General features: G+C 31.1%; 2 protein-coding genes and 1 pseudogene across 2 annotated transcripts; all 3 read right to left on the reverse strand.

Moving 5' to 3' along the window:
- Positions 1-113: 113 nt before the first annotated feature.
- Positions 114-12,748, reverse strand: LOC132744698 (glycosyl hydrolase YngK-like; annotated as a pseudogene).
- A 1,449-nt stretch (positions 12,749-14,197) lies between these two features.
- LOC132744681 (ctenidin-1-like) lies at positions 14,198-17,627 on the reverse strand. Its single transcript, XM_060733441.1, has 4 exons — positions 17,592-17,627; positions 15,479-15,583; positions 14,825-15,064; positions 14,198-14,334 (listed from the first exon to the last, which is right to left on the reverse strand). The coding sequence occupies exons 2-4, from the start codon at positions 15,549-15,551 to the stop codon at positions 14,315-14,317; spliced, it is 333 nt and encodes a 110-aa protein (XP_060589424.1). The 5' UTR covers positions 15,552-15,583; positions 17,592-17,627; the 3' UTR covers positions 14,198-14,314.
- A 4,591-nt stretch (positions 17,628-22,218) lies between these two features.
- Positions 22,219-24,428, reverse strand: LOC132744683 (uncharacterized). Its single transcript, XM_060733442.1, has 4 exons — positions 24,361-24,428; positions 23,330-23,423; positions 22,663-22,974; positions 22,219-22,369 (listed from the first exon to the last, which is right to left on the reverse strand). Exons 2-4 carry the CDS (start codon positions 23,400-23,402, stop codon positions 22,350-22,352), a joined length of 405 nt encoding a protein of 134 aa, XP_060589425.1. The 5' UTR covers positions 23,403-23,423; positions 24,361-24,428; the 3' UTR covers positions 22,219-22,349.
- Between the last annotated feature and the right edge of the window lie 2,342 nt (positions 24,429-26,770).

The following is a 26,770-nucleotide window of genomic DNA, read 5'->3' on the forward strand; positions in this document are numbered from 1 at the left end:
ATGGCTATTGCTAATGAAGTACTTCATACTAAACTGAATATTTCCCAAACTTAACAAACTTGCGATGATCTCTTGATATCTGACTTGATTAGATATCTCTTGAGCAGACCAACCATGGTGAAACGATCTTGGCTACGTCATTTCCGGCGTAAACATGTTCTATTTTTAGAATTCTGCTGCAGCCACCAATCAAGTAAAGCGGGATAGCTTGTGCTGGAGGGTCAATTTTCCAATATAACTGAGGCGTCAGGTAATCTAACCAGCCTTCCACAAGCCATTTCTTGCATCTGCATAGATTGCATCGTAAGATGAGAGACCACGGATACCACTTGGGTGTCCTGGTTTCCAGATTCCAAATGGGGCTGACACCAAATTTTATATACCCGGTTTCATGGCATGAAGTTCATTATTAATCCTTTGAACTAAGTCGTTTATATTATTTCGCCGCCAGTTAGAATAAGAAAGAGTACCACCGTTTGATTTGTAACTGTTATAAGTATGGGAGTCTGGAAAATCCTGACCTTGGACTTGGATAAGGATAAAAAATAATCATCAATATGGATCCATCTACATCATAGTTTTTGGGACAACGTCACTAAATACGGATATAATATAGTCCTGCACAACCTTTGCGCCGGGATCCATCCAGAATTGTGACCGTAACCATAGGTGTATTGTGGAAAACGATTTGCCATGTGTGTCGATGCCAATCCGCTGCGTGACGAACTACCTGCACGTGCTCTGTACGGGTTGAACCAAGCATGAACTTCCATACCCAAATTGTGTGACTTTTCTATCAAATACGCTAGAGGATCCCAGTATGGAGAAGGCGACTTTCCTTGAGTTCCTGTTAAAAAGAGTATTTCATAAATTTATTAAGTCTTCAAATGACTTTAGATGCTGGTTACTAGTAAGTAATGTAGTATGACGTTACGTACATAAACTCAACTAAAACAGTACCTATCACCATTAACACATACCATATCTCAAAATTATTTATTACAGTGAGGAATTGAGGTACAAGTATTTTCTGCAATGATGGCGGGTTTCATGTAACTACAGTCGAACTTCGTTCGCTCGAACTTCGTTCGCTCGAACTAGGAGGGCCTGTGCAAATTTGTTCGAGAGATCGGTAGTTCGAGCCAACCGAGGTTGGCCTATTATCACGGTGATCATAGGCCTAAAGGTTTTCTAACTTACATCAATCGAATGATAAATAAGTCAATATAATTGTTTGTTAGTACATCCGTTCGTCAAATATGTCATATTCAGAATAATTATCCCAGTGTTTTCAATAAGTATTAGCGGTACACTGTGTTAATCTATATCCATGTATATTGTAATTGGTTGAGTTCGATTGGGCAATTAGACCAAACTTGTTGAACAATGTTCAAAATATATATTTATATGTTTTTATGGGATGAATTTAATATAATAAAAAAATGAATTGTCGTTTTGATGCGACAAAATTAACCACTCAGGCCTACGGCCTTCGTGGTCAATTCCTACGCATCAAAACTCCAAACCGGTGTTAAATAGCCGATATACACCTCTCAGGCCGATGTTATTTCTTAATTCTAACACTCACGTGATTTTGTCACTATAGACAAAGAAGGAAAAAAAACCGGTGTTAAACTGACAATAAACACCGGTTAGGGACTACTTGTATATGCGCTGTTATGTTTTCACCCTAGATTGTATAGTTTACAAAGCATTTTAAAGCAACAATAAAAAGCATTTTTATTTATATTTTCAGTTCGTATAATGTTTTCTTTTCATACAATACCGAAATAATATCTCACATGCACTAACGCCACATATTAGATCCATATCAGTTAATAAATATTTTGACAAAACGGCGCCAATCCGTAAGCAGCGTAATGACGTCATCCTAAGTAAACAACTCATTCATAAACAAGCTGACGTTATTTCATACATACAAGAATGATAAATGGGGCACTGATGTAAACACAATACTACGTAAGATTTTATTGTTGAAAACTTGATAAAATAACGTTTTTTTCTTATTATATCTTTTGTTTTTATATCTTCGCAACAGTAGGGTGCGAAAATCGAACAGCGTTATATATATACGAAAATCGGCACCGGAAGTTATTTCCGCTTGAAAAATAACATTTTTGATTTTCCTTATTTTATCGTGTTAGAATCGAAATAACATCGGCCTGAGAGGTGTATATCGGCTATTTAACACCAGTTTTGTCGTTTTGATGCGACAAAATTAACCACTCCCGGGTCAGGCCTACGGCCTTCGTGGTCAATTCCTACGCATCAAAACTCCAAACCGGTGTTAAATAGCCGATATACTGGCATGCGAGCAGTTCCCGTACAAAAATCGTAGTTACTTAAACATTATTTTTTATTACGCTCACTCGCCAAAATTTGAATGTTACACATCAATATTCGGCTCGGCACACAAATCATGGAAATTCCATCATGTTCTAAACATAGAATAACCCTTAGTTATGAGGCCTCATATGGGGTACAGAAATTATCCATTATTTTGTATGAAGAGAAGTAGTTCCCGTACATAAAATTTAACCCATTATAATTATACAATTTTATTATATCGGACCTATTTTTCATTTATAATTGTTGAACAGATCATTTTCTAAGAGATAAATAGATGTAATTCAGGAAATAGAAAGTAGACTAAACGCGTGTATCTATTACCCGGTACCGTTACCCCCAACGCATTCACATGCGATGGCATGCTTGTATGCATTATATTTTACGCATCAAAGCCATAAAATTATTCTATATTGTAATATTGGACAAAATTCTGATAATTAAACAAGTTTTCATCACATTGCCTTCTTATCTGTAAACAGGTGGTATTAGCGGAAAACCCTTTAACATGCCTCACGTGTAAGTATGTTTGCGCATGCGCGCAAGGACGGAATCCCCAAATAAAACAAGGTCACGTTTTGACAACGCACAGGTGAAAGTGATTTAAAATGAGACTTTTTACACGTACTGTCGAACTGACACTTAGATTTTGTCTCGTTTATGTATCTGCTTGATTTGAAATGAATTTTTGAAGAATGCATGTAAAAATCAAGCGTTTAATTGAAAAATACGGGTACTGCTTCTGTACGGGAACTGCTCGCATGCCAGTACACCTCTCAGGCCGATGTTATTTCTTAATTATAAACCTGTTAGATAATAGCTCCATGGATCTAGGGAAGAGTTATACATTGCATCCCCTGCACACCTATTCTCACAAGATAGGCCCAAGTTTGAAATTTGAGTGTCTCTTGACAAAAATTAAAACATATACAATTATACAGTTGGGTTTTGTTATTTTTTCAACATTACATGGTTCCTTCTTTTAAATCATATTCACAGTAGATGTCAGAAACTTGTATTTAGAAAAAGAAATGAACAAATAATATCAATTTAAAAGAAAAATACGTTGTCTCTGTAAAGGGTTACATGATTTAACACACAAGTGCTGCATCAATTTGTTAAAAACTGAACATATCTTTTTAATTTTTGTTTCACGACATGTTGAAGTTTGAAAATTAAAAGAATTTCTGACTGAAGCTCTTTGCATTATTCGTTATAAAACAAAACTTTCTTGTCTCCAAATCGAATGTAATCTACGTTACTTAGTTTGCGCACAAAAAATACACAGGCAATAAACACATTAAAAGGTGTTTAAACAGATGAAAATACTAACAAAACATAGTATAAACAATACGCGATACAATGATTAATTCATTTCATAAAAAAACATTACACCAGAAACACAAACTTTATATTTGTAAAGTAAATTTAAGAATGTAATCTACGTTACTGCTTTTACTCAAATATTGTGACATAGGGTGCTCTTTATAGACTATTATCAATTAGATTAGACTTGTTAAACATTCAACATTTCTTTATTTTGTAAAAGTTGATTGCTTGTTAAAAGAATCATGCTCATGACAATAAAAATGTAATTTACGTGATGTAATCAACGTTACCACGGTTTTTCAATTTCTGCAAATAATTTGATTTTAATGTACGAGATAATGTTCAGCTGTTTCAAGGTTCCGTTATATATACTTCTAGATCAATATACACATAGTTTATTTCCCTTTATTTCAAATTTGCCACTTATTCCGCCATTTGCATTTGCAATTTCCGCGTAGAAACACTATATTACTGAGTTCCAGTTATCTTCAGGAAAGTAAAACAAGGTAAGTGATAAAATGTTTTTTATTATAATTTTAAGATTATAACTGAATTATACATCTTTAATTTCAATGAAATCAATCTTGTACACTTATAATTCAAACATTTATTGCGTATATTAGTTACGTCATGGCCCAAGTTTTTAACAAATCCTTTTTTACTTACCATTTTTACTTACCAAAAGATTTTGTTCATAAAGTTTTTTTTATCATAACAGATCTACACAGATACATGTATGTTAACTGTGTTATACCAGATCATCTAAGATTTTATAAAGGTGTAACAAATGTGATACCAATGTTGGTAACGTAGATTACAAAAATATCAACTTGTGATATCTGCAACACCAATAAGTAAACCTTCTCCAAATATTTGACATGTTCCTATATTGTAGATCATTATATGGTAGTTTAATGTAATAACTCTGTTTGTTCCTGAGAAAAAATGTAATTAAGGCATAAATAAATGGACTCTAAAAAATGATAACGTTGATTACAAAATAAGTAACGTAGATTACTTTTTCTTTGTTTCAGCAAGCATGGGTATATCATAGGCTGAAATACAGCGAGCCTTTGTGGGAGGAAAAAATCAACATAAGGAGTAAAATAACTTGAAAAAAGAACGAAAAAGAACAAAATCATACTGAGCAACAACAGTGAAAAGATAAAAAAGGGGAGGGGGGGGGGGGGGCTTTAGCGACCAGAACATAGAATGTCAGAAAAAAATGTCCAGAAATTGACACAGAATGAAAGAGCTTGCGACTCAAATACAAGTTAAGAAATTAATTGGTCTGGTTGTGTTCAAGATGAAGACAGACTGATTGTGGCTGATGAAAATGGTGTCCGTTCAAGCACCCGGAAACACGAAAATAGTAGTTCGGCACATTGGTACCTTGGACTGATTGAAGAGATTGTCATAGCTGATGACGATTTTCTTGTTTCATACTAGCAAAATCGAAAATGTAAAGGGGTCAAACTTTCAATCGGCCAAACAATGCCGACAAGATTTGTTAAGTTAGAAGACGGTTTTTCTGACATAGATGAGTCGTCCAAAGTTAGTTGTTATGTGCGCTCTTTCAGGTTAAAAGAGGACAAGATAAGATAAATTTAAAGCGCGACATTCAGCTTTCATTTTTGTTCGAAAATGTTGTTTTTTTTTTTTTGTTTTTTTTTTTCAAATTAAGTATTTAAGTAATTTTATCTAAGAAAAGTGCAACATATAAATGTAAGAACTACTTTAAAACAGTGTCTATTTGAAGATCTATTTAATTTTATAGAACGCCGGTGATGTTTGTTTCTAAAAATAGAAAATCGTAAAACAAATCACACGCTTTACTAATAGCGGACATGTAGATAAGAGGAATCCAGGAGTTTAATTATTGATTCTGTTTTATGACGGCAAATTTAATTTCCCACCATATTTTTTTATTTGACTTTTATATAAAACCTTCGGAAAAACAGAAGGCAGCTTTAAATAAATGATTCAAAGGCTTTGTCTCAAACAAAGACGTTGTTTTTTTGGTGTTTTTTTTTAACTTAAAATAAACATCATGCTTAAAAATTAAAAAGATTTTCTTATGCGTTTGATCTCAATTTATGAATTAATTTATTTTCTTTTGCAATAGCTCTGACATCAACATTTTATTGTTTGACATGTTCAAACATATATAAAAATCCTAGAATATAAAGTAATCTACGTTACCATAACTGGTCAATTCTTTTACTTTGTTAATTTGTTATTTTTGGTCTGAAAGTAACAATTTTAAATCAAGTCATAGACTTTTTTATATATATATATATGTGGTATTAAATCAAGATCGAACTTCCCAGAATTTATAGATTTAGTATCAAACTATGATATTTTTTGTTGTACAGAATGTAAAATTGCAAACTATGATGAAATAAACATTGATAATTATGTATTTCTAAGCCAGCCTAGAAAACAAGCATCATTGAGACGCTCTGGTGGAGTGGGGGCTTTTATCAAAAATGATATTAGTAAACATGTTGAAAAAATCGATTCTACATCAGATTACGTATTTTGGATCAAGATAAATAAAAAACCATTTCAGTCAAATAAATGCTTGATATTAGGTATTGTGTATATCCCACCAGAGTCCTCAAGATTCTTCAACCAAGATGAATTATTAATTTTTGAAAACGAAGTTGTTGATATGTGTAACTCTTATGGAAATGTTATGTTAACTGGTGATGCTAATGCTCATATTGGATTGTTGCAGGATTTCTCAGAACCAGACGCATTTTTGTCAAGCTTTTTTGATTTTGATGAAAATATGGTTGATTTTTTTAATCAGACGGATCTGTTAAGAAGTTTAGGCATAAATGTAAATAGAGCGTCCAAAGACCTTAATATTAATAATTTAGGTAGAAAACTAGTTGATGTTTGTATAAATAATAACTTGTATATACTCAATGGTAGATTTGGGATTGATAGCCTTGAAGCGGCTTGTACATTTAAAAATAACTCCGTTATAGATTACACTATAGCCTCTGCAAACTTATTAAAATATCTCAAAGATTTCTACATTACTGAACTTGATAGCATTTTTTCCGATGGCCACTCACTTCTTACAACAATTATCGGATTTGACACAGAGGTCTTAAATATTAGTAGTTCAGATGTTAGCGAAACCGAAGCAAGTCCCCAGCACTTTAAATGGCAATCAGATAAAAGTATAGAATTTGTACAAAACATAGACCAAGAACATGTATCACATATTTTAAACCTTCTAGAAAATTTTCCTTCGGAGGAATCTGCGCAATCACCGTTTCTAGATGATATCATGCAAAACATTTCAATTATTTTTGGAAACTCCGCCAAGAGCACATTTCATACTAGTAATGTACAATCTCAAATGCGTAAAAAACAAACGCAAAACAAATTACGAATTAAAAACAAAGCCTGGTTCGGGCCTCACTGCAGAAGTAAAAAATCCCAATATAACCGTGCACGTAAAGCATACAAAGAAAATAATAACCCGCATAACCGAAACTTACTCAACCGCGCAAGCAAGGAGTATAAACGCACGATGAAGTATTACATAAATAAACATAATTTTATCAATGAATCGAAATTGCGTAAATTGAATAAAAGTGACCCCAAAGGTTATTGGACGTTTTTAAATTCCATAAATCGTAATAAAGACATAAAAACCCCAAATTTACAAGAATTTCGTGATTATTTTGAAAAAGTAAATAAACCATCTGAAAATAGCAGCTATATATGGCCGATGAAACCGATATGAATTACGAAAATGAAATATTAAATTCACAAATTACGCATTCCGAAATAAGCAAAGCTATTATAAAATGTAAAAAATGGTAAAGCATATAGTAGATCCGATTCCATATCAAACGAATATATTAAAAGCACTAAGAATATTATGCTACCAATCTATGCAAAACTTTTCAACAAGATATTGGATACTGGTATTATCCCTAGTACTTGGTCAGAGGGCTACATTATTCCAATATATAAAGGAAAAGGTTCGAAACTTTCCCCGGAAAACTATAGACCCATTACGATTTTATCCTGTCTCTCAAAAATATTCACTAGTGTCCTAAATGATAGACTGACAAGGTTTGTCGAAACAAATAACCTGATCCATGGAAATCAAACTGCCTTTAGAAAAAATATGTCAACTCTTGATCATGTGTTTACATTGAATTTTCTCATAGAATTTTTAAAAAAACAAAAACAAAAACTATATGTCGGATTCATTGATTTCTCTCGTGCATTTGATAATTTACCACGTGCGCAACTTTTCCAAAAATTAATCGATACTGAAATAAACGGAAAATTCCTGAGACTTATCCGCAATATGTATAAAGGGGTTAAATCTTGTATCCAGTTAAATGGCAATACTTCAGCAATGTTTCTCGTGCGATATTGGGGTCCGTCAAGGGGAAAATTTGTCCCCACTTTTATTTTCCCTGTATCTTAATGACCTTTTAGCTTACTTGACATCAAAAGGCAATTCTGGATTACATTAGACTACGCATCCGACGAGAACATAGAAACTCTAACTATCCTAGCTCTTCTCTTCGCGGACGATACTATTATTCTGGCGCGAAACCCTCAAGATTTTCAGAAATGCTTAAATGATTTCTACTCGTACTGCAACGAATGGAAACTGCAAATAAATACAGAAAAAACGAAAGTTATTGTTTTCGGCTCGAATAAACGCGGTACTCGTAACCTAACATTTTACATAAATAATCATCCTATTGAAATAACAGAACAATATAAGTATCTGGGAGTTGTTTTTAGTCAGACTGGCAAATTTAACAAAGCACGTGACCATATTATAACTCAAGCAAAAAAAGGCGATGCATTTGTTATACAAACGTATTTTTAACCTAAATCTACCTTTAGATCTTCAGCTTAAATTATTTGATAACACATTCTTACCCATACTCACAATTTCAAGCGAAATATGGGGTATAGAAAATAACAACGACACAGAAAAGGTTCATTTAGATTTTCTAAGAAAAATTACAAATACAAGGAAAAGTACCCCCGCTTATATGTTATATGGGGAATTGGGGCGTTATCCGTTGCAAATAAATATCAATACAAAAATAATTCGGTTTTGGAATATTTTAAAAACAAATGATTTGAATAAATATTCAAATATTATTTACAAAATAATGATTCAAAGCGATAATTCATACAGATGGCTAAATTCAGTAAAAGATATTTTAAACTTTACTGGTTTCCCCTATCTATTCTTGAATCAAGAAGATATCACTATAAAAAATATCCACTTACTAATAAAGCAAGTGCTAGTAGATTTATATCAGATTGGAATGGAAAATTACAAGCCTCAAACAAAGGAAAACTATATTATTTGTATAAAGAAGAACATAAAAGAGAAGACTATTTAACAATATTACCGAAAACTTGTACATACCGCTTCTTAAATTTCGTACAGCTAATCACCGTCTTCCGGTAGAAATTCTAAGATATAACAATACTCCGTACAACGAGCGTATCTGCGAAGAGTGCCGAACACTTGGAGAGGAATTTCACGCAATTATGTCCTGTAAACGTTTTACTGTCATACGGAAAAAATATATCCCAGAATATTATTTTAAACATCCAAATGTAATAAAGTATAATGAATTGTTAAATAGTACCGACTATGCTACCTTGAAATCTTTAAGTATGTTTGTTTCATATATTTTGAAACAATAAGTTGCTTTCTTCTTATAAATAAAATTAAACAACTCGCCAGGTAAAATTTACTCTGATTGGTCAACGCTACCGACTAAATCCACTTTATGAATGAAATTCCTAGACTGACATGATTACTACAAAATAATCGTGCAACACAATAGTAAATCGTGTCTTTGTATTTATACAGTTATTTGAGATTATTACGAACGTATAGATACTGTTAGTTTTATTCTAATGTCTCCAATTTTTTATAGTATGAAAACTGCTAGATATAAAGTACTAGTTGGGAGAAATTGACTAGTATAATTATTCTAAATAGAACTTATTTGTGTACATGCAAAAATGCCCGGTTTTTACACTGTTCCCCTGGTAAAGGCTATTTAATCAAAACTTTCATAACATTAGACACGTTATTCTTATAAACTGTTGTTTTCGAAATATTTTTTGCATGTCTCGTTCTATATAAATTGTTAACCCACATATGTTATAATACTGATATTATTTGTAAATTGTCTGTTGTTACATTATATGTAATCTTGACAAAATAAAGAAATATTGTATTGTATATTGTATTGTATTGATAAAAAAGATAATGTCTTAATGGCATTCACGAGGTATTTTACGGCCTTAAGCTATTAGTTTCTTAAAGAAATGGATAAATGAATATGTTTGAGCATAAACCTTTCATAAATTTATCTCAGTCGACGAACTTATTACTGATAATTACATCTAAGATTATTCAAAAGCAAAAAAAATAATGAAACATAGCTGTCATTTTATCTTTAATCAAGTTTTTTTTTACTGTTGCCCAGTTAAAGGTGATTCTTTGTAATTTACGTTACCATTTCCTAGTTGTCTTTGTATTGGTGTATGCTGCATACAAAATAAATTTTAAAGTCAAATACTGTTGTATGTTAATATTTGGTGCTTATAATTCATAATAAAATCAACTAAATAAGTACAACAATGAGTTTGTTTATGTAGCTATTATTACTGATGATCATATTTTCCAGAAATATTCAACCCAACATAAATGAAAAAGTTAAAGCTTGGTGTACGGTTTTATTAAATCCTGTGGATAAAATATGTAATGTTACTTTGGCAAATTATTTATCGAAGTGACTATCTGTATAAAGTGCATTTATAGAAAATATCAAAATAACTTTAATATGACCACTGGTTTATTTTTAGTTAAGGTAACGTAAATTACATTTTGCAAAAGTACTCAATTTGTTTCAGTGGCTGTTCTACAGATAATAATCGAGTTTGAGTGCTGTAACTTTCCCAATTTGTCGGACACATATCCCTATAACCATCTATGTAATAAAACTTTGATAAAAAACAAGTTCATTTTTTAACAGTTTGTCAATTTAAGTTGGGCCTATCTTGTGAGAATAGGTGTGCAGTCCGCACCTGGAATACGATGGCGTTGAAATTCAGTTTGTGTACTGTCTGAACAATGAGATCGAGTTCGTGTTTTTGTTGGCTGGTTGTTAAATGGCGGGACGAAGGCCAATCAATGTTTGCTACTGTAGCTACCCAGACACCACGGAACTCTCTTACTGGCCATAGTGAGTCTGCAAATCATCAGTTTTCATTGTGAGTATTTTATACTTCTTTTGAAATAAATATTGTTATTCTAGAAGTAAAGCTAAGATTGTATTGTATAACAGTATGATTCTATTTCATTTGTTGATGTTCATATGCTTAAAGTTCACAAAATAAGTTATAAGTTCAAATTCACATGATGTTATCAATTGAATACTAAGCATTTATGTGCTACTAAAACTAATTAGATCTAACAGAGGAATGCTAGTCCTTTTCTTTACAAAAGAGTTATTAGTAGTATCACATGATGTATCAAACTTTATGAGTAAATATTTTGATATTACATGTATTATCTTATACAATTTGGTGACAGTAGGGGGTTATTTTTAAAATGTATGTTTGAATCAATTAAATATCTTTAATTGCACAAAGTAAGAGTTTACCTTCACATTTTGCAATCGGTATTACCATAGCAACCAATGCCAGCACGCTTAGATTTGATGGTCGTATAATGCGAATCATCTGTTTTAAATGAAAATCAAATATTGTATGACCTTTTGTGTTAAAGATCTTAACATTATTTTCTTGCTTACGGACAAAAGAATCAACCAAACTTTGCTGATACTAAGCTTTTATATCGAAAGTTCGAATTCAATAACATCAAACTGCTAGCAACAATTTTTAAAATCACTAACTTTTTCATTTATTTTTATAACATGTTTTCCGTAGTAACTTAATTGAATAGAAGATATATAAATTGACTGTTTCTGTTCATGGACAGCACTAGAAAGTACATACTTCCATTAATGTCACCTAGCACTGGCTAAAGCGGAACTCAACATTTTAACATGTGTATAGTTTTAAACTTCTGCAGATGTGTTAATACGACAATGCTCATTAAATAGAACCTTCAATGTGACACTTTCTTGCCAATCCAAAAAAGTGGCGAATATACCCCAAGTAAAAGAATTTTTCTCTTAAACGAGAAAACAATTGGCTCAGCTAAAACAAAGAATTTAAGAGGGGATCAGAGATTATGAATCCTGAACATCACAGACAAACATAAAAGAAATATTGGAACAAGAACCAAATTAAAATGGTGGAACATTATGTCGAAAATATAATGTCTTTGATTGAATGCACAATGGCGACTTTTGTGGCCTCCTCACGACACAAACATTTCTGATCTGACAATATGATAATAAAATGAAAGCCATACATTGCACAATTGAAAATATTGAAGACTGTTAAAAAGCCTGTTGATTGACGACAGTTGAAGGTGCAGAATATTGTCTACGTCCCCTAGCACCGGCTTAAGAAGATAAGAAGAATGTGTACATGGTGATAAATAGAATTTTTGGAACATCTGCAGATGTAATATATACGGCAGAAATCTTGGGACCTTCAAGCAAGCACGTTCATGCCACTCCATGTAAAGTGGCGTAATACTATAGTGTCACAAACACGGCTTTGATTTGTGAAAAGAACATATTTAAGAGAACCTTTGTAACATATAAGACCACACATTCTTATATGACTCGTGTTTGACTTTATTAAGTTGGCGGGAACCAGTTTATTTTTATACCATAATTTTGCTTCAATTACTGGTAATACAAATAAGTATTCAGACAGACTGACATACAAAGATAATACAGGAATGTTTATATTAAAAAGAATAAAATCGAAATTGATATAACGTGCAATTTGAAGTTATTTACCTTTAAGGTGTCGAATCACATTGGATCTGGTTAAGATTTAGTCACGACGTTTCTTATCTATCAGACTAGGTCGTGTTTATCTTCTGCCCAATCAAAAAATTGACCTTAACATTGACCTAGCATGATTTTAAAGATATAACACGCATTTTTTTCTTATTTTAAATGTTCACTCACGAGTTTTTGTTTTATTAACTTAATTAAATTATGTATACAGTAGTGATCTTGTTAAGGTAAACTATGAATTTTGTATCACAGCTCATTATTGTCTCGTTTTGGTACCCAAACAGAAACATACTTTTTTCGTGATATTGTTAATATGGTTGTTAAATTTCAAATTATCACTGAATTCAACTCCTAAATACTGATGCTGGTTAACTATTTCCAAGGCTTTGCCTTTCATTTTGTAGTCATATTTCTTTTTTTATGTGGAGAAGATGAAAATTGCATAATGGCGCATTTTGTTTCGTATAATTATTTTCCGTTTTGCCAAATGTCCGACCATTTTTCAAATATACTAAGGTCTTCCTGATCATGAAGAGCTATGTTGTCACTATGATTATTTATTGGCCGATATAACACACAATCATCAGCGAATAAACGTATATTTGATATAATGTTATCTGCGATGTCATTCATATAGATTAAAAACAGTGTTGGTCCGAGGACTGTTCCTTGCGGTACTCGATGTTACCGAGGCTATAACAGATGATGCGCTGTCCACTACTACTTGTTGTGTTCTGTTACCAAGATTTTAAGAAATGTAAAAATAATTATCATTCAAGAAATAATTTACATTCTATATACAATTATTGACTGATTTTGCAGTATTTCTCACTATATATTTCTCACTGCGTGACAAAAACGCACTTAGGGCTAATTTTGCATATTCTGACATATTTTTGGCACTTTTCGTAGTTTATAAGTAGAGTTGCAATGTGTACCTGACTTTCTTTGTTCACTTAAAATATTTTACTTTTTAACAAATTAAATTTTTGTTATGAAAATTAGCATGAATCTGGGGCCATTTGTTATAAATAAAACCGTATCTTACGAATCGCTATTTCATGTTATTTGTATCTAATCGGCGGCTGGAAATTTATGTGCATGTATGCATTTTTTGCAGGACTCAGCTCAGTAAAACACGAAAGGCTTTGAAAATATTATACTAATCATTCTCTAGTGTAGGACAAATACATATAAATGAAAAAGAAAGGAACCTATTTACATGACATCTTTTTCATACTCTTCATTTAAAGAGTTCGTTAACATAATTATGTTAATTTATGTTTTACAGTCAGATATAAGAATTTTCTAAATCATCAACATGGCAAGTGTAAATTTGGCCATCCGTGGTCCCAGATAACTGGCATAATATTTTTAAATGGTAAGTAATATGGTGGAACTGTTGTGATAAAAGCGATTTTTTTGTCAGGCTTTAGTCATCAACACTGAACGTATTTGAACCAATTAATGATCCCGAAGAAGATTTTTCTTTTCAAGGGTAGGTCAACTCAATATAACACAAACAAGTCTTTATAAGTTCTCCATGATGCTTTTATTGTATTATCATTATAAAGTACATAGTTTTATACATTAAGAAAGCGCTTGGTCGTCTACCCGTTAGTCGTTGTTTATTAGTGCTGTTCAACCCATCAATAGTAGCCTCCCTTTCCTGAAATAAAACAAAAGCAGAATAATTTAATATCTCATTTTTTCTACAATGTAAGGTATTTCTTGTCATGATGAAATCGGGAAAAGGGTGCTCAATTTGAAGCAATAAAAATAACAAAATTATAAGGTAATTGTGAACTCTTTGCTTGAGTCTTTTCAAAGCCGTTCAAAGTCTGTTTAAAACAAAGTTATAATTTAACAATTTAATTAATTTAAATTGATATCTTTCATTTGATTAATTGTGAATAAAACATTTCGCATGGATATATTCATACCATACTTTGTTGTTTCATAACCATTACATATAAAAGTTAGCATTTCTAATTAATAAAAACAAAACTAATTATTTATCACCTATGTTTCCTTTTGTTACTTAAATTGTTGAACATTGACTATGAATAAAGCTGTTGTTATGCATAAACAGCTTATATTTCAAAACATTATTCAATTTATTATCATTTATGTAAATATTCCTATTTTTAACCACTTACGGTAACCACCATACATGCCACCATAACCTCCACCGTATGGATATCCGCCGTACATTCCACCACCATAAATACCACCGTAACCTGGGTAACCAGCATAGAAACCACGTCCTCCACCGTATCCTCCATATGGACCATAACCACCGAATGAGCCTCCAGCAATTACACCACCATATGGACCACGCATAGCGCCAAATCTATATCCACCCATCGGCCCATAGCCACCGCCGCCATAATAACCACCTAAAACATTATTAAATCTGTGGTTTTCTTTTGTGAAAGCATTGCATTTTCAAAATGATGAAAGATGATAACTTTATTAATGCACCAATGTAACAACCTGTCCGTGAAAAAATAAGAAAAATAAACTCGAAAGGTATTTTGTTTCTTATGTTGACGTCACTAGATTCCTAGACTCCAAAATGCATAAAGACCTGAGGGTTGTAAGTTTGAAACCCTGGTAACCTGTCTTGTTCTCGAGATATTATACATTTTTATTTATCTGTTTGCTGCGCCGCTATATGAATTTGTTAATATGGATTTTTTATCCGTACCACGAGTCTAAATAGATCATTATTTATATTTCTAAAATAAAATATATTTGATATTAACTTGATAAAATTGACTAAAAAATTATCAATATTAAAATCTACTTACCTCCTCCATAAGGCATTGGATAAGTGGCTAAAGCCACACACACCACAGCGGCTAAAACAAGCAAGACCTTCATTATGTTTATTATGCTAGAAATTAATGGCTAACCTGCAATAAAATTTATGATATATAAAATCAAAAAGAAACAAAGTAAACCTTTGCAACATTAACCGATCAGCTTTTTAGTTAAATAAATATACAGTCAACTGACATGTGCAGAAATTTAGTTTGTAAATATATCCAGTCCTAACCAATGAAATAAGCAATAACGGACTGCATTTCGTTGATTTATATACAAATGTATGTCATATTAATTTTGTTAATAGTAATTTAATATGCTCGTCACACATTTGCATAGGTCAGTTAGCATGGAGTTCACTTTCTGCATTAACTTGGTTCATTAAAAAACAACAACAAAAAACAAAAAAACTAACAAACTTTGAAACTAACTATCTATGATTTTATAATGACCAAGCTCAGTATGTCAATATGCTCTTAATTAAAGGAACATCACTGAGGTCCAAAAGCCTAAAATTATATACATGTAAGTAAAAGTTCTTACATATATCAGCTGAGATAGCAATATATGTGCAAATAAATGTACAAGAAAAATACTAAGAGAATTAATTGAAAATCATATTATTGTGTTATTCTTTGTCCGAATTTAGTTTCAATTTCGTTTATTATTCAACTTTGTGTTATTTTTCGTAGTTCTAGAAAACGGAGAGAGCGAATGATCTGAACTTTTAGTAATTGATCTAGGTATATGACATGTTACATAAATTTTGAAAACTTATTTCTAGTTCCGTCATGTCAAAAAAGAGCTCAGTGGAGTCCCATTAAAAAGTATGGGGAAAAAAGAAAAAAAGAAACAAACAAACAGAGAAAAAAAAAGAAAAGAAAAGGAAGCCGAGAAATACCAATTAAAATTTCGTGTTTCATAGAAATTTATAATATAATATTCATAATTATGTTTCAAAACACGTGCAACATTCTCGATTTAAGTTTAGTACGATATATGATTTTGATATAATGATTGCCATTAAAAAAAAAAAAAAGCAAAGCAAAAAAAAAAAAAAAATAAATAAATAAATAAAAAATGAAATTGAAATAATTGGAAATTCATGTTTTTGTAAATGTACATTATTTTAACAGTTGTTCAAATTAGAATTTACATTTAAACAATATTAATTTAAGTAAAATGTATTGTATGATTTGGAAAAAAAGTATTGACATTTAAATCATAACATTACAGATGAAAAAAATCTTTAAATTTCATATTTTGGTCAATAAAACATCACCTAACACTTATCTAAAGTGACATTATGCTCGTCTTTACGATGTCAAGTTGAGCTAATTTAGTCATTTATTTTTAAAAAATGGCTAATATAATGATGATTGATCAATAACTGATTATGAAAACATGATACAATATGGAAAAGACCTTAATTTAAATATAAAACGACTGTACCAATTTTTTTTTAAAGAAATGAACGTTACCGATACTGTGAAGGAAACATATAGCAATGTCCATTGGTCTTGGGGATTGTTTGTAAAATACAAAATTTAACACAATTTTAGAAAAAAAGTTATTTTGATTTATTCCAGTTTACTGGACCATTTACACTTTCATAGGCATAATGTCACTTTAATTAGATTACAAATATAACAACACCGATATTTATATAAGTACGAAGATTTTGATAAAATTACTGACATTTAGTCACTAAATCTAAAATAGTATATCTTTGAAATTCATGTATTTGTCAAAGTATATTAATTAACAATTATTTAATTTAATCAATAAAAAAATTCATGAAATGTAAATATTTATCATTTTAAATTGTAAGCATTAAATATATAACAGAGTCAATTTAAGTAGAAAAGGCAGTAAATAATTTTGTAATTTGACGATATAATCATTAGTTAGACATGTAATTTAGAAATAAAAAAATGACAAAAAGTTATGATTACAATGATAAAAAGAGACCAGATCAAACTGAAAATGTAATAAAAACATGTTTTTTAAATGTCATACCAATTGATAAATATAAAAAAATTGTTCCAGTAAATCAAAAGTCATCTTGTTTATTTAAGAAAACAAATAACCTCTTACCTTTCGTATATTTGATTTAGCGTGGGATAGTTAGTTTGAACAAGAAAATTTGGATGTTTATATATATGAACAGGGGACTGGTGATTCATTGTCAATTCACTGTGGCGGTCAAAATGATTGACATCTTGTAAATGCTATAAAAATATATCATCATAGTCAATAATGACTTGTAAAAAAACCCAAATGTCAAAGACCACCGTGTTGTTTTATCTGACCGCTTGATTTTAACAAAATGATTAGTTTTTTGCTGAAAAATATAGGTTAAAGACTTTCTTTTGATAAATAAGGTCATTGTGATTGCTTTAGCAAAAAAAAAGGAGAAAGACAAGGAATATCTTTATCCAGCAAGGAATACAGAAATACTATTGTTTATTTTTCTCTTTTCCCGAAGAGTTGCCAAACCATATTGACTTAATTGTGCGACTTGACATTGTCTTGCATAGTTGTGTCAAAATGACAAAATTGTAAGTCTGTATATTTTGTCTCTAAAAAAGACAACTAATTGAAATATGGATTAGATAGAAAAAGAAATCTCTTATTAAATTCCTGTTGCAATGAACTGTGTATTTGAAGTGATGCATACTAAAATTCTATTAATGAATACATAACAAAATGTTTCCTTTTCGTATGTCTATTTTCTTATGTTATTGTGAATATGACTTTTCAAGGTGTCTGCTTAATAGTACTTATACCTAAGATATATCACAAAATAGCAACGAGGTGACTTTAATCAAAGATAAACCAAGGACGTAATAATTGAAACATTTGGTTTGATTGGAGACAAAATGTACATTTATGAAGTTTTTAAGAGCAAAAATGAAAAACAACTCAACCCCCTCCAAAAAAAGAGAATTTTTTTTTTTATATAAGATACCGAAAAAAATTAATTTATTCGTTCGGTGTGTGTGTGTGTTGGTGCACGCGCGCGCGAGCGTGTGTGTGTCTTTTATTTTTACTAAACGACACAGCTTCTTGACTTCAAACTTTCAACAAGTATTTTGCATATTTTGCTTTTATAAGCATTTCATTTTCAAAATTTATATGGTTATTTATTGATTAAATGGAAATAAAACAAATCAAAAATATAATAATAAATAATCTGTTTAACGTTTTTCACGTCTTAATTGAAATAAAAAGTAACATTCATTATAACGTCATCTGTCAACAACCGTTCGGTCTTGTTCATATATTGACATTTTGCAGACCTTTCATCACAGTTTCGTGAAGGAAATAAAAAAAACAGGTTTATGGCTGAATGGATATTAGTAATTATTACATTAACCACATGGTAAAACTTCCTTAAAGTAAATTACCTACATGATGTATTGAAATCAAAGATGAAAGCAGAAAATTTGTGAATGATAGAAAACATATATCTGTTTTTTTTCTTTTTTCATTCTTTAATTGATTAAAACGTATTTGATTTTTCTGTCCTGTAAAATTGATTATTTTCTACTTATTTGACACCAACAGAATTATATAATGTCATGACACATATCTTATGAAACCCCTGATCTATTTCAATAATTATGTTTATTGGTTTGTCATAAGATATTTCCCAAAACTATTGAAATGATAAGAAGTTTATAACTTTAAAAACATAAACCAATTTCACGGAATAGAAATTGAATATTTATCGGAATTTGATGTCCGACACTTTAAAGAAGCACTTTTTAAGGATATAATATACGATGTGCAGTTCATAGGTTGTTCTCTAGAGGTTTTCCTTTGCTACAGTAACCCTAATTTACTATTATTATATTAGCAAGGGAAACGACTCAAGATATCATTAAATCAAATAATACACAGTTCACCACAAGATTTTTAGTCTATATACGCTCGTATGTCTGTCTTTCGTTGAATTTAATGAAAGACGTACAATATTTTAAACAGAACAGCAATATTTAAAATCACCATGTAAGGTTTCATTTTTATATGCTTTGGTAACATTCAGATTCTAAAATTATTCGTATATATGCCTAAAAGACAAGTTGAAACCGTACTATCAGCAAAAACATACTACCCGCCACAATAACTGTTCAAAACGAGTTGTGGAGTGCATATAGCAAATCTTGCCTGCTAGCCAAGACTGTCATTTTCTTTGACATGTACATAAGCATAACATAATGAAATATCTTCTACGGAAAGAATATCTCACGGAAAGAATATCTCACGGAAAGAATATGAGCGACAATTTAATAGGTGAAAAAAATAGTACTATTGAAAAGCCAACTTATTGCTCCATTGTTTCAGGTCGTCTAGAAGAAAGTCACAGCAATAAAATAGTAATTCATAAGATGTTAGTCAAGTGGGTTACATCAACAAAAAAGTAGTTTACAGTTGCAAATGCGTTTATGAACGCGTGTCGAAACAGAAATATAAAATGTTCGATAGTGCTTCTTATCATTGAGCTATGACTATGCAAATTTCTACTTATATACTTATATACACTGTCATATATATTCTATTCTCTGAATTATATATATATATATATATTTAAGTTTTGATAATCATAGTTTCCACTAATATATTTAAACTTTCAAAAGCACATTATGATAAGTATAAGAAAATTGAAAACTTAATATTAGTTTGAGTTATCTTGTTAAAACACATTATGCATCTGAAAACAAATAAATATTTTACTTCTTTAGAAAGGGCAAACATGAATTTTATAACGGTTAAATAATGGTTTAAGAGAAAATTTAGATGCTTATAACCTAAAAAAGTAGCACTATAACTGTACTTATTGCAAAAAAGCTACATTTTTAGTGTACCGAGAATAAGAATTCTGAGGTAATCCTCGAGAGTAATGAAAAACACTCATGAAATATGCTCTATTTTGATTGCATTTGAGATATTTCCTTATTTAAAAATTCTCTGAATAAAATACCAAAAACAACCTTCAATACCGTTAAACGATTATTTTTTAATACAAAGCTTACTGTGGCTGCTGTGCTGATGTAAAACTTATAGTTGGGAACACTAACATGTCACGTTAAAGGTTCCATGTTAACCACCATATGAACAAATCTGCGGATGTGTTTTTTAATTTAAAAAATAACAATAAAAACAAAAAGGCAACTCATTTTAAAAGTTTGATTTGCTTAAGACGGTGCTAGAGGGCGTGGACGCTAGTTTGCTTTTACCAGAATCAAATGAGCTTTATGAAGATATTAATTTTATTTAAATGTATAATTGTTTTATTGAGATAATATAAGAAAATACTTCCAAAGGAATTGATTTCATAGGAAGGTCAAATACAAAAAGAAAACTTATATGTTGGTAACCATACATTTTTTCCTAATTTTTACATAATTTCCCAGATCTTAAATGCTTTAAAGGATTTCATGTCCGTTTTTAACGATAAAATTAAATATGTAACAATGTAGTCACTTTGTCGTAATTAAAAGTTTTCCTTTGTCTGGACCCCGTGATGCAAAAATGCGACATGGCACAAGTCAGCCACCAACTATAAACAGTGTTGTATTTAGATATGAGGATTAAACATATACTTTCCACTACTTTATCACTGCAATAAATGTGGTATCATATACGTCACCCTGAATCAAAGACCGAAGAGTTTAAGTAATGGTTTAGTCGAAAGTGTTTGCGATACAGAAAAAAACTGTTGGTGAACTGCCGCAAGGACATTATTGCTTTAGTTATAGAAAACCTTGTATGCTGCTTGCATTGTAAAAGAGCAAGTGTATGCTTTGTATTGAGGTGGTAAATTAAATGTATAGAACTGAGGAAAACAGAATCCCAGAAGGACAGCAAAAACGGCAAAATCGAAAATGTGCAGCTCTATTTGATTGAGCCTGTTCATAAACGGTAGCTTCCACCGTCCATGCTTAAGAAATATTCAACATTTACATGTAAAATTGTTAGGTTGTGAATTCAGAAACTTCTGCATATATATGTTAACAGGGCGGAGAACATGGAACCCCTCCTGTAAAGCAGTATTAAAGTAGCATTACATTGCTCGGCGTCTGTAAGACATATCTGGTCAACATATTGCATAATAAAAACAGTAAATAAATATAAAATATTTTTGAAACCACTAGAACAACAGAAAAAAACGTTAACGTTGATGAAAGAAGACTCGGTCTTTAATGAATCTGGTTATGATAAGTGCAAAGTATATGACCCCCAGAACCGGCATTTATCATTATTCATCTTCAATACTGATAAATAATTAAATATTTTTTTTGTTTCTTTGTTGTTTTTTTTGCTTTTCTTTTTTTTTAAGATCGTTATGTCCCACAAATGTTTTTATTTGTTTCTCAAAGCTTTTAATAATTTATGTCCGATAATAGTTACTAAAAGTTACACATTGGCCGATGACCTAAATCATATATAGCTTTTGTTGCTTTCTGACAATTAGTACAATTATAGAGATTTAGTATTTTGTATGGAATTCAAAGTACTATCTTGTTTACATTTTGCTACTGTTATGACAACATGTTTCACATTCAGCACTACTTTCTTCATGTAACAAGCCTCGAAATGCTCTAAAACCATTGTTTAAACATTATAAAACTCATTGTTAATACCATTTCTAAAGAAGGAAAATTATTCGGCATAATGTACCTTTAATCAAATACAAACACAGTGGATATTTTTTACTTGTTTTATTAATTTATTTAATGAGTTTAATATAAATAGATCTGGTTGAGAAGCACGTGGTCAAGCATCCGGTGAAGAAATTTGGTACATGCATTGTTGTAATGAATCCATAACTCTTGCAATAAAACGCATCTAGTAGCCCCCCTTCTTGCCTGGAAAGCCAATAAAAGATATAACAGATATATACAACAACACAAATGGTATTACAAGAAGAACATCAAAATAGTATTATCCCATGTATTGAAAGGCCCATCTTATAAAACATACTGAATATCATTATAAAGTACATTTATGTAGACATTAATCAAATCGACTATGGCTTTCAAATGCTAATTCAAATTAATTTTTGTGTTTTTCTTTAAAAGGGGAATGTTATGGATGCAAACTTAGAATGTGTTGTATTTTTTAATCTTATTAATGTGATTGATTTAAAATATGTACATACCGTAACCACGATATCCGCCACCATATCCACCGCCATAACCTCCATATCCGCCATATCCACCGCCATAACCTCCATATCCACCACCGTATCCACCATATCCGCCACCGTATCCACCATATCCGCCACCGTATCCACCATATCCACCACCATATCCACCATACATTCCACCACCATAAATACCACCGTAACCAGGATAACCAGCATAGAAACCACGTCCTCCGCCGTATCCTCCATATGGACCATAGCCACCGAATGAGCCTCCAGCAATTACACCACCATATGGACCACCGATCGCTCCAAATCTATATCCACCTATAGATCCATATTATATATAGACAAATAAGATCAATTAAGTAAAATGGAACTATTACAGCAATTTTTAAAATAACATATCCCAATCTTTACGTATACAAGTATTTATGATTAAACTTGCTCTAACGCCATATCAAGTTTTGTTGATTTCAATCAACTTCAACAAAAAGGCACTCTTTATAAAAGCCTTTATTTATATAAAGCAGATTTTGATGTAGAGTGGTTCGCATTTGATTTCGAAATTATATCTGCACCATTTTGACAAAGTGTAACTTGGCTGTATAAATTAATATCAAACATATGATGCTTTTCAAGATTAAAATTTTTGGAGAAATTAAAAATGAATGATATTTACCGCCGCCGTAATGCATCGGATATGTGGCGAAGACCACGCACAAAACGGACGCAAGAATAACTAAGATCTTCATCTTGGATTGTCTTTAACGGCTCTGGAATAAAACGGAAACACATGAAATAAAATTTAGACGATTTATTAAAGTTATATTTTACTTTGCATCATTATTTATTTTTTATTTTATTTTATTTCGACTTTCAAATTTTCGTGTACTTATTTCGATTTGTTCGAAAAGTGTCAATTGAAAGCCAGAAATCATAAAATCGACGTGGAAGGGCGACATTCAATGAATGCATCTCCAACACAGGACCACCGGCAAGGAGCCCATTAAGGCACCAAACAGGACAGGACAAACGGAAAAAAAACAAATCAATTTTGCTTGTGTTAAGAAATGTCTTTATCATTATTTTTGTTTTAGGTATATGTAAAAGTATATATAACTATTTATCCAAAGTTGGACAAGGTTGATCTCTCGAGAGAAATAAAAAAAAAACAAAGAAAAAAGTTGACCATTGCAGACTTGGTTTTAACGAGATCTTGTTTTAGAGATTATGTAAGGTGCACCATCTCTCTTGCCCACTAACACTGGGTTATTTAATTCTCAACATTTAAAGTTTGAAACCACTGATCCATATGGACCAGAAAAATATAAACACGCTCAGATGAAGATGACAACGGCCAAAGCGCTGGACTTTGTACAAATTAAATTTAAAAATATTACACCTACGAAAACGACAGCAACTTACAGAGAGAAATAAATCTATGTAGGTATCTTAAAGATGTGACATGTAACTTCTTTTTTCATTCCGAATCTAAAATAAACGCTATTTAACCGGATAATAGAAAAAAAAGTTTTAAAAATGATTGCTAGTCAGAATAAAGATTCAAAATAAATTAAACAAAGGTATTACAAATTGCAAAAAAAGTTTCGTGGTGAATAAAAAGGGACTATTCGATATTAAATACAACCATATAATCAACAAGTGCTGCTTGGTTAGTAAAAAAAACCAAGTACAAGTAAAACATCTTACCTTTTACCAAGTACTAGTGTGTTGTCACCGCTGCAATGTTGTAGTACAAGCAAAAAGGTGATATTTATACATAACTGGTGAATCACACCCAGGGTCATGTGAGGTTTTTTCTGAAATAAAAGAAAACCAATATAGGCTAAAAGAGATATATAACTGTCAAAAATGACTTGTAACAACAGAAAAGGACAACGACCACATGGTGTTTTTATCTGACCGCTTACATAAATATTGATCAATATTTTATCAATAATATAAATGACATATGAAATTTTATACATTATTGATAAACCTAGACGAGCATTTACTTGAAAAAGTATATTAAGAATAATTTACTTTAGCTTTCTGGTATCACTGACAAAGGAGAACATTGAAAATTATATCAAAATGTAGTCTATGATTAGTAAAAACACCAATTTCGTGTACTCGAATCAAAAACAAATGATTTAAGGGCAAATACATTCAAGGCAAACATTTATTACATATTGTACATTAATATCTCCTGCCCATTTATTTAGTTCCGCCCATTGTTTTCTCGTTTAGGAGAGATGCATTCTTTTACTTGGTGACCATAGAATGGCACGTACGTGTTACATTGAATATTCCTTGATCACCACCGTATGAACATATTTGAGGATGTTTGCAACTTCTAAACTTCACCTTTGTCAAGTGACTATGCTAAATTATAGGCCGAGGCTGTTGCTAGTGAGCATGGGACGGTAGATAGCACATATAACTCACGCCCATGAAAATGCTCAATTAAATCGAGCCTGAAACATTTTCAGTATTTGGGCGTTCTTTGAAAATCCCGTTTTTCTATTTTACTACAAAGACACGTATCCGTTTCCAAAAAGGAATTCCTGTTTGAGGCGCCATCTGTTCATTTTCATCAAGTAATAGGTGTAAGGGGTCTGGGTTATCCTCCGTCAGACCTTATATCTACTGTATTAACATTTTTATGGTGATTTACGTAGCACCAAACACATTAGAGGTCATATGGCGACTTAACTTGTGGAGAAAGAGACCGGGTGTGTTACTTTTAGGCACGAGCGGGCACGTGAGTAGAACCACCGACGTTCCGAAAGCTAGCTAGATAGCTTCATCGCATGAAAGAATCTAAAGCCCCTGGCGGGTGGTTTGAAGACCACTCGGCCACGGACGCCCTATTTGTATTAATATATAATACATAAAAACAAAATAACAAATTAATGTAAATATTGTCAATAAATCATTTTCTGTAATGAACACGTAACATATTGTCATTTATATATATGTATAGATATAGATAATTAATTATTTGGTAAGAAGTGAAGTTATTTTAGTTTTTTAGTGTAATTTTTACAATCTAAGATCTTCTAATTGCTCATCTACTAGTTTCATCTCCTGTCATATCTGTTTATTTTTTGTATTTAAACATTAAATGTCAACCCGAACCTATTTTCGATAACCTTTACTTGATGATAACACGTTTATTTTTCTTTCCAAAGAACAAATCACGAATATATTTAATTTAACTAAAAATGCATGGCTTTCTCTGACTATGAACATAATTTTTTATTGTTTTACAGATTCTGTTTTAAACCAATTCACTTCAGATATCTTCATCAGTATATCTACAAGAGCTACTTTCAGATTCTTTTAAAAACATTGGCATGAAAAATTCGTTTTGAAACCCTTTTTTGCTCGTTTTGAGGGTTATAATTTGACCATAAATGTCATTAGTTATACCATGTCAAATGTGGTATTTATCATTATTGCAAAATGTAAACATATCACCTATTTCCAAAGTAATATATTTTGTTTTATGATATCATTTACGGAAATAAAGACATCAAATACCACATAGATTGCTCGTTTAACTGACAAGAAAATATACTTTGCGTATACTTTATCATGTTAATTGATAAATTCGGGAAAAAAGAATGATTGATTTTGATTGTTGTTTTGGCAAATTCAATAATAAATCATTACTGTTTAGTCATAAATGGTAAACATTCATCGATGAGATGTGATCGGGTTTTGTTTGCGTTGTTTATTTTGGTAATCACTATAACTGTCCATATTTACTTTCATCTAGAATTTCTATCTTTTGTATGGTAAACAAATAAATCAAATTATGTCATATTAATTTACTATTAATACCTTTTCGAGTCATTTTTGTAAAATAACCCAAACAAACAACAAAACGTTAAGAAATAAATATTTGATTTATTTACATTTGAATGAACAAGAATAAAATGGCTGTCGTGTTTTAATGGGTTTTGAATATTCTTGCTTTAACTTCAATAAAGAACATGTAGGTTTATATAAAAACGACATAAATTCTACAATCGTAACCATCTGAACTATTATAACATGTACTCTTGGACCTTAACTGTTTTAACAAACACAAACAAATTGTTTAAATATTGAG

Source organism: Ruditapes philippinarum, unplaced genomic scaffold (genome assembly GCF_026571515.1).
Source record: "Ruditapes philippinarum isolate M1 unplaced genomic scaffold, ASM2657151v2 ctg308_1_1_1_1, whole genome shotgun sequence".
Classification (NCBI taxonomy): Eukaryota; Metazoa; Mollusca; class Bivalvia; order Venerida; family Veneridae; genus Ruditapes; species Ruditapes philippinarum.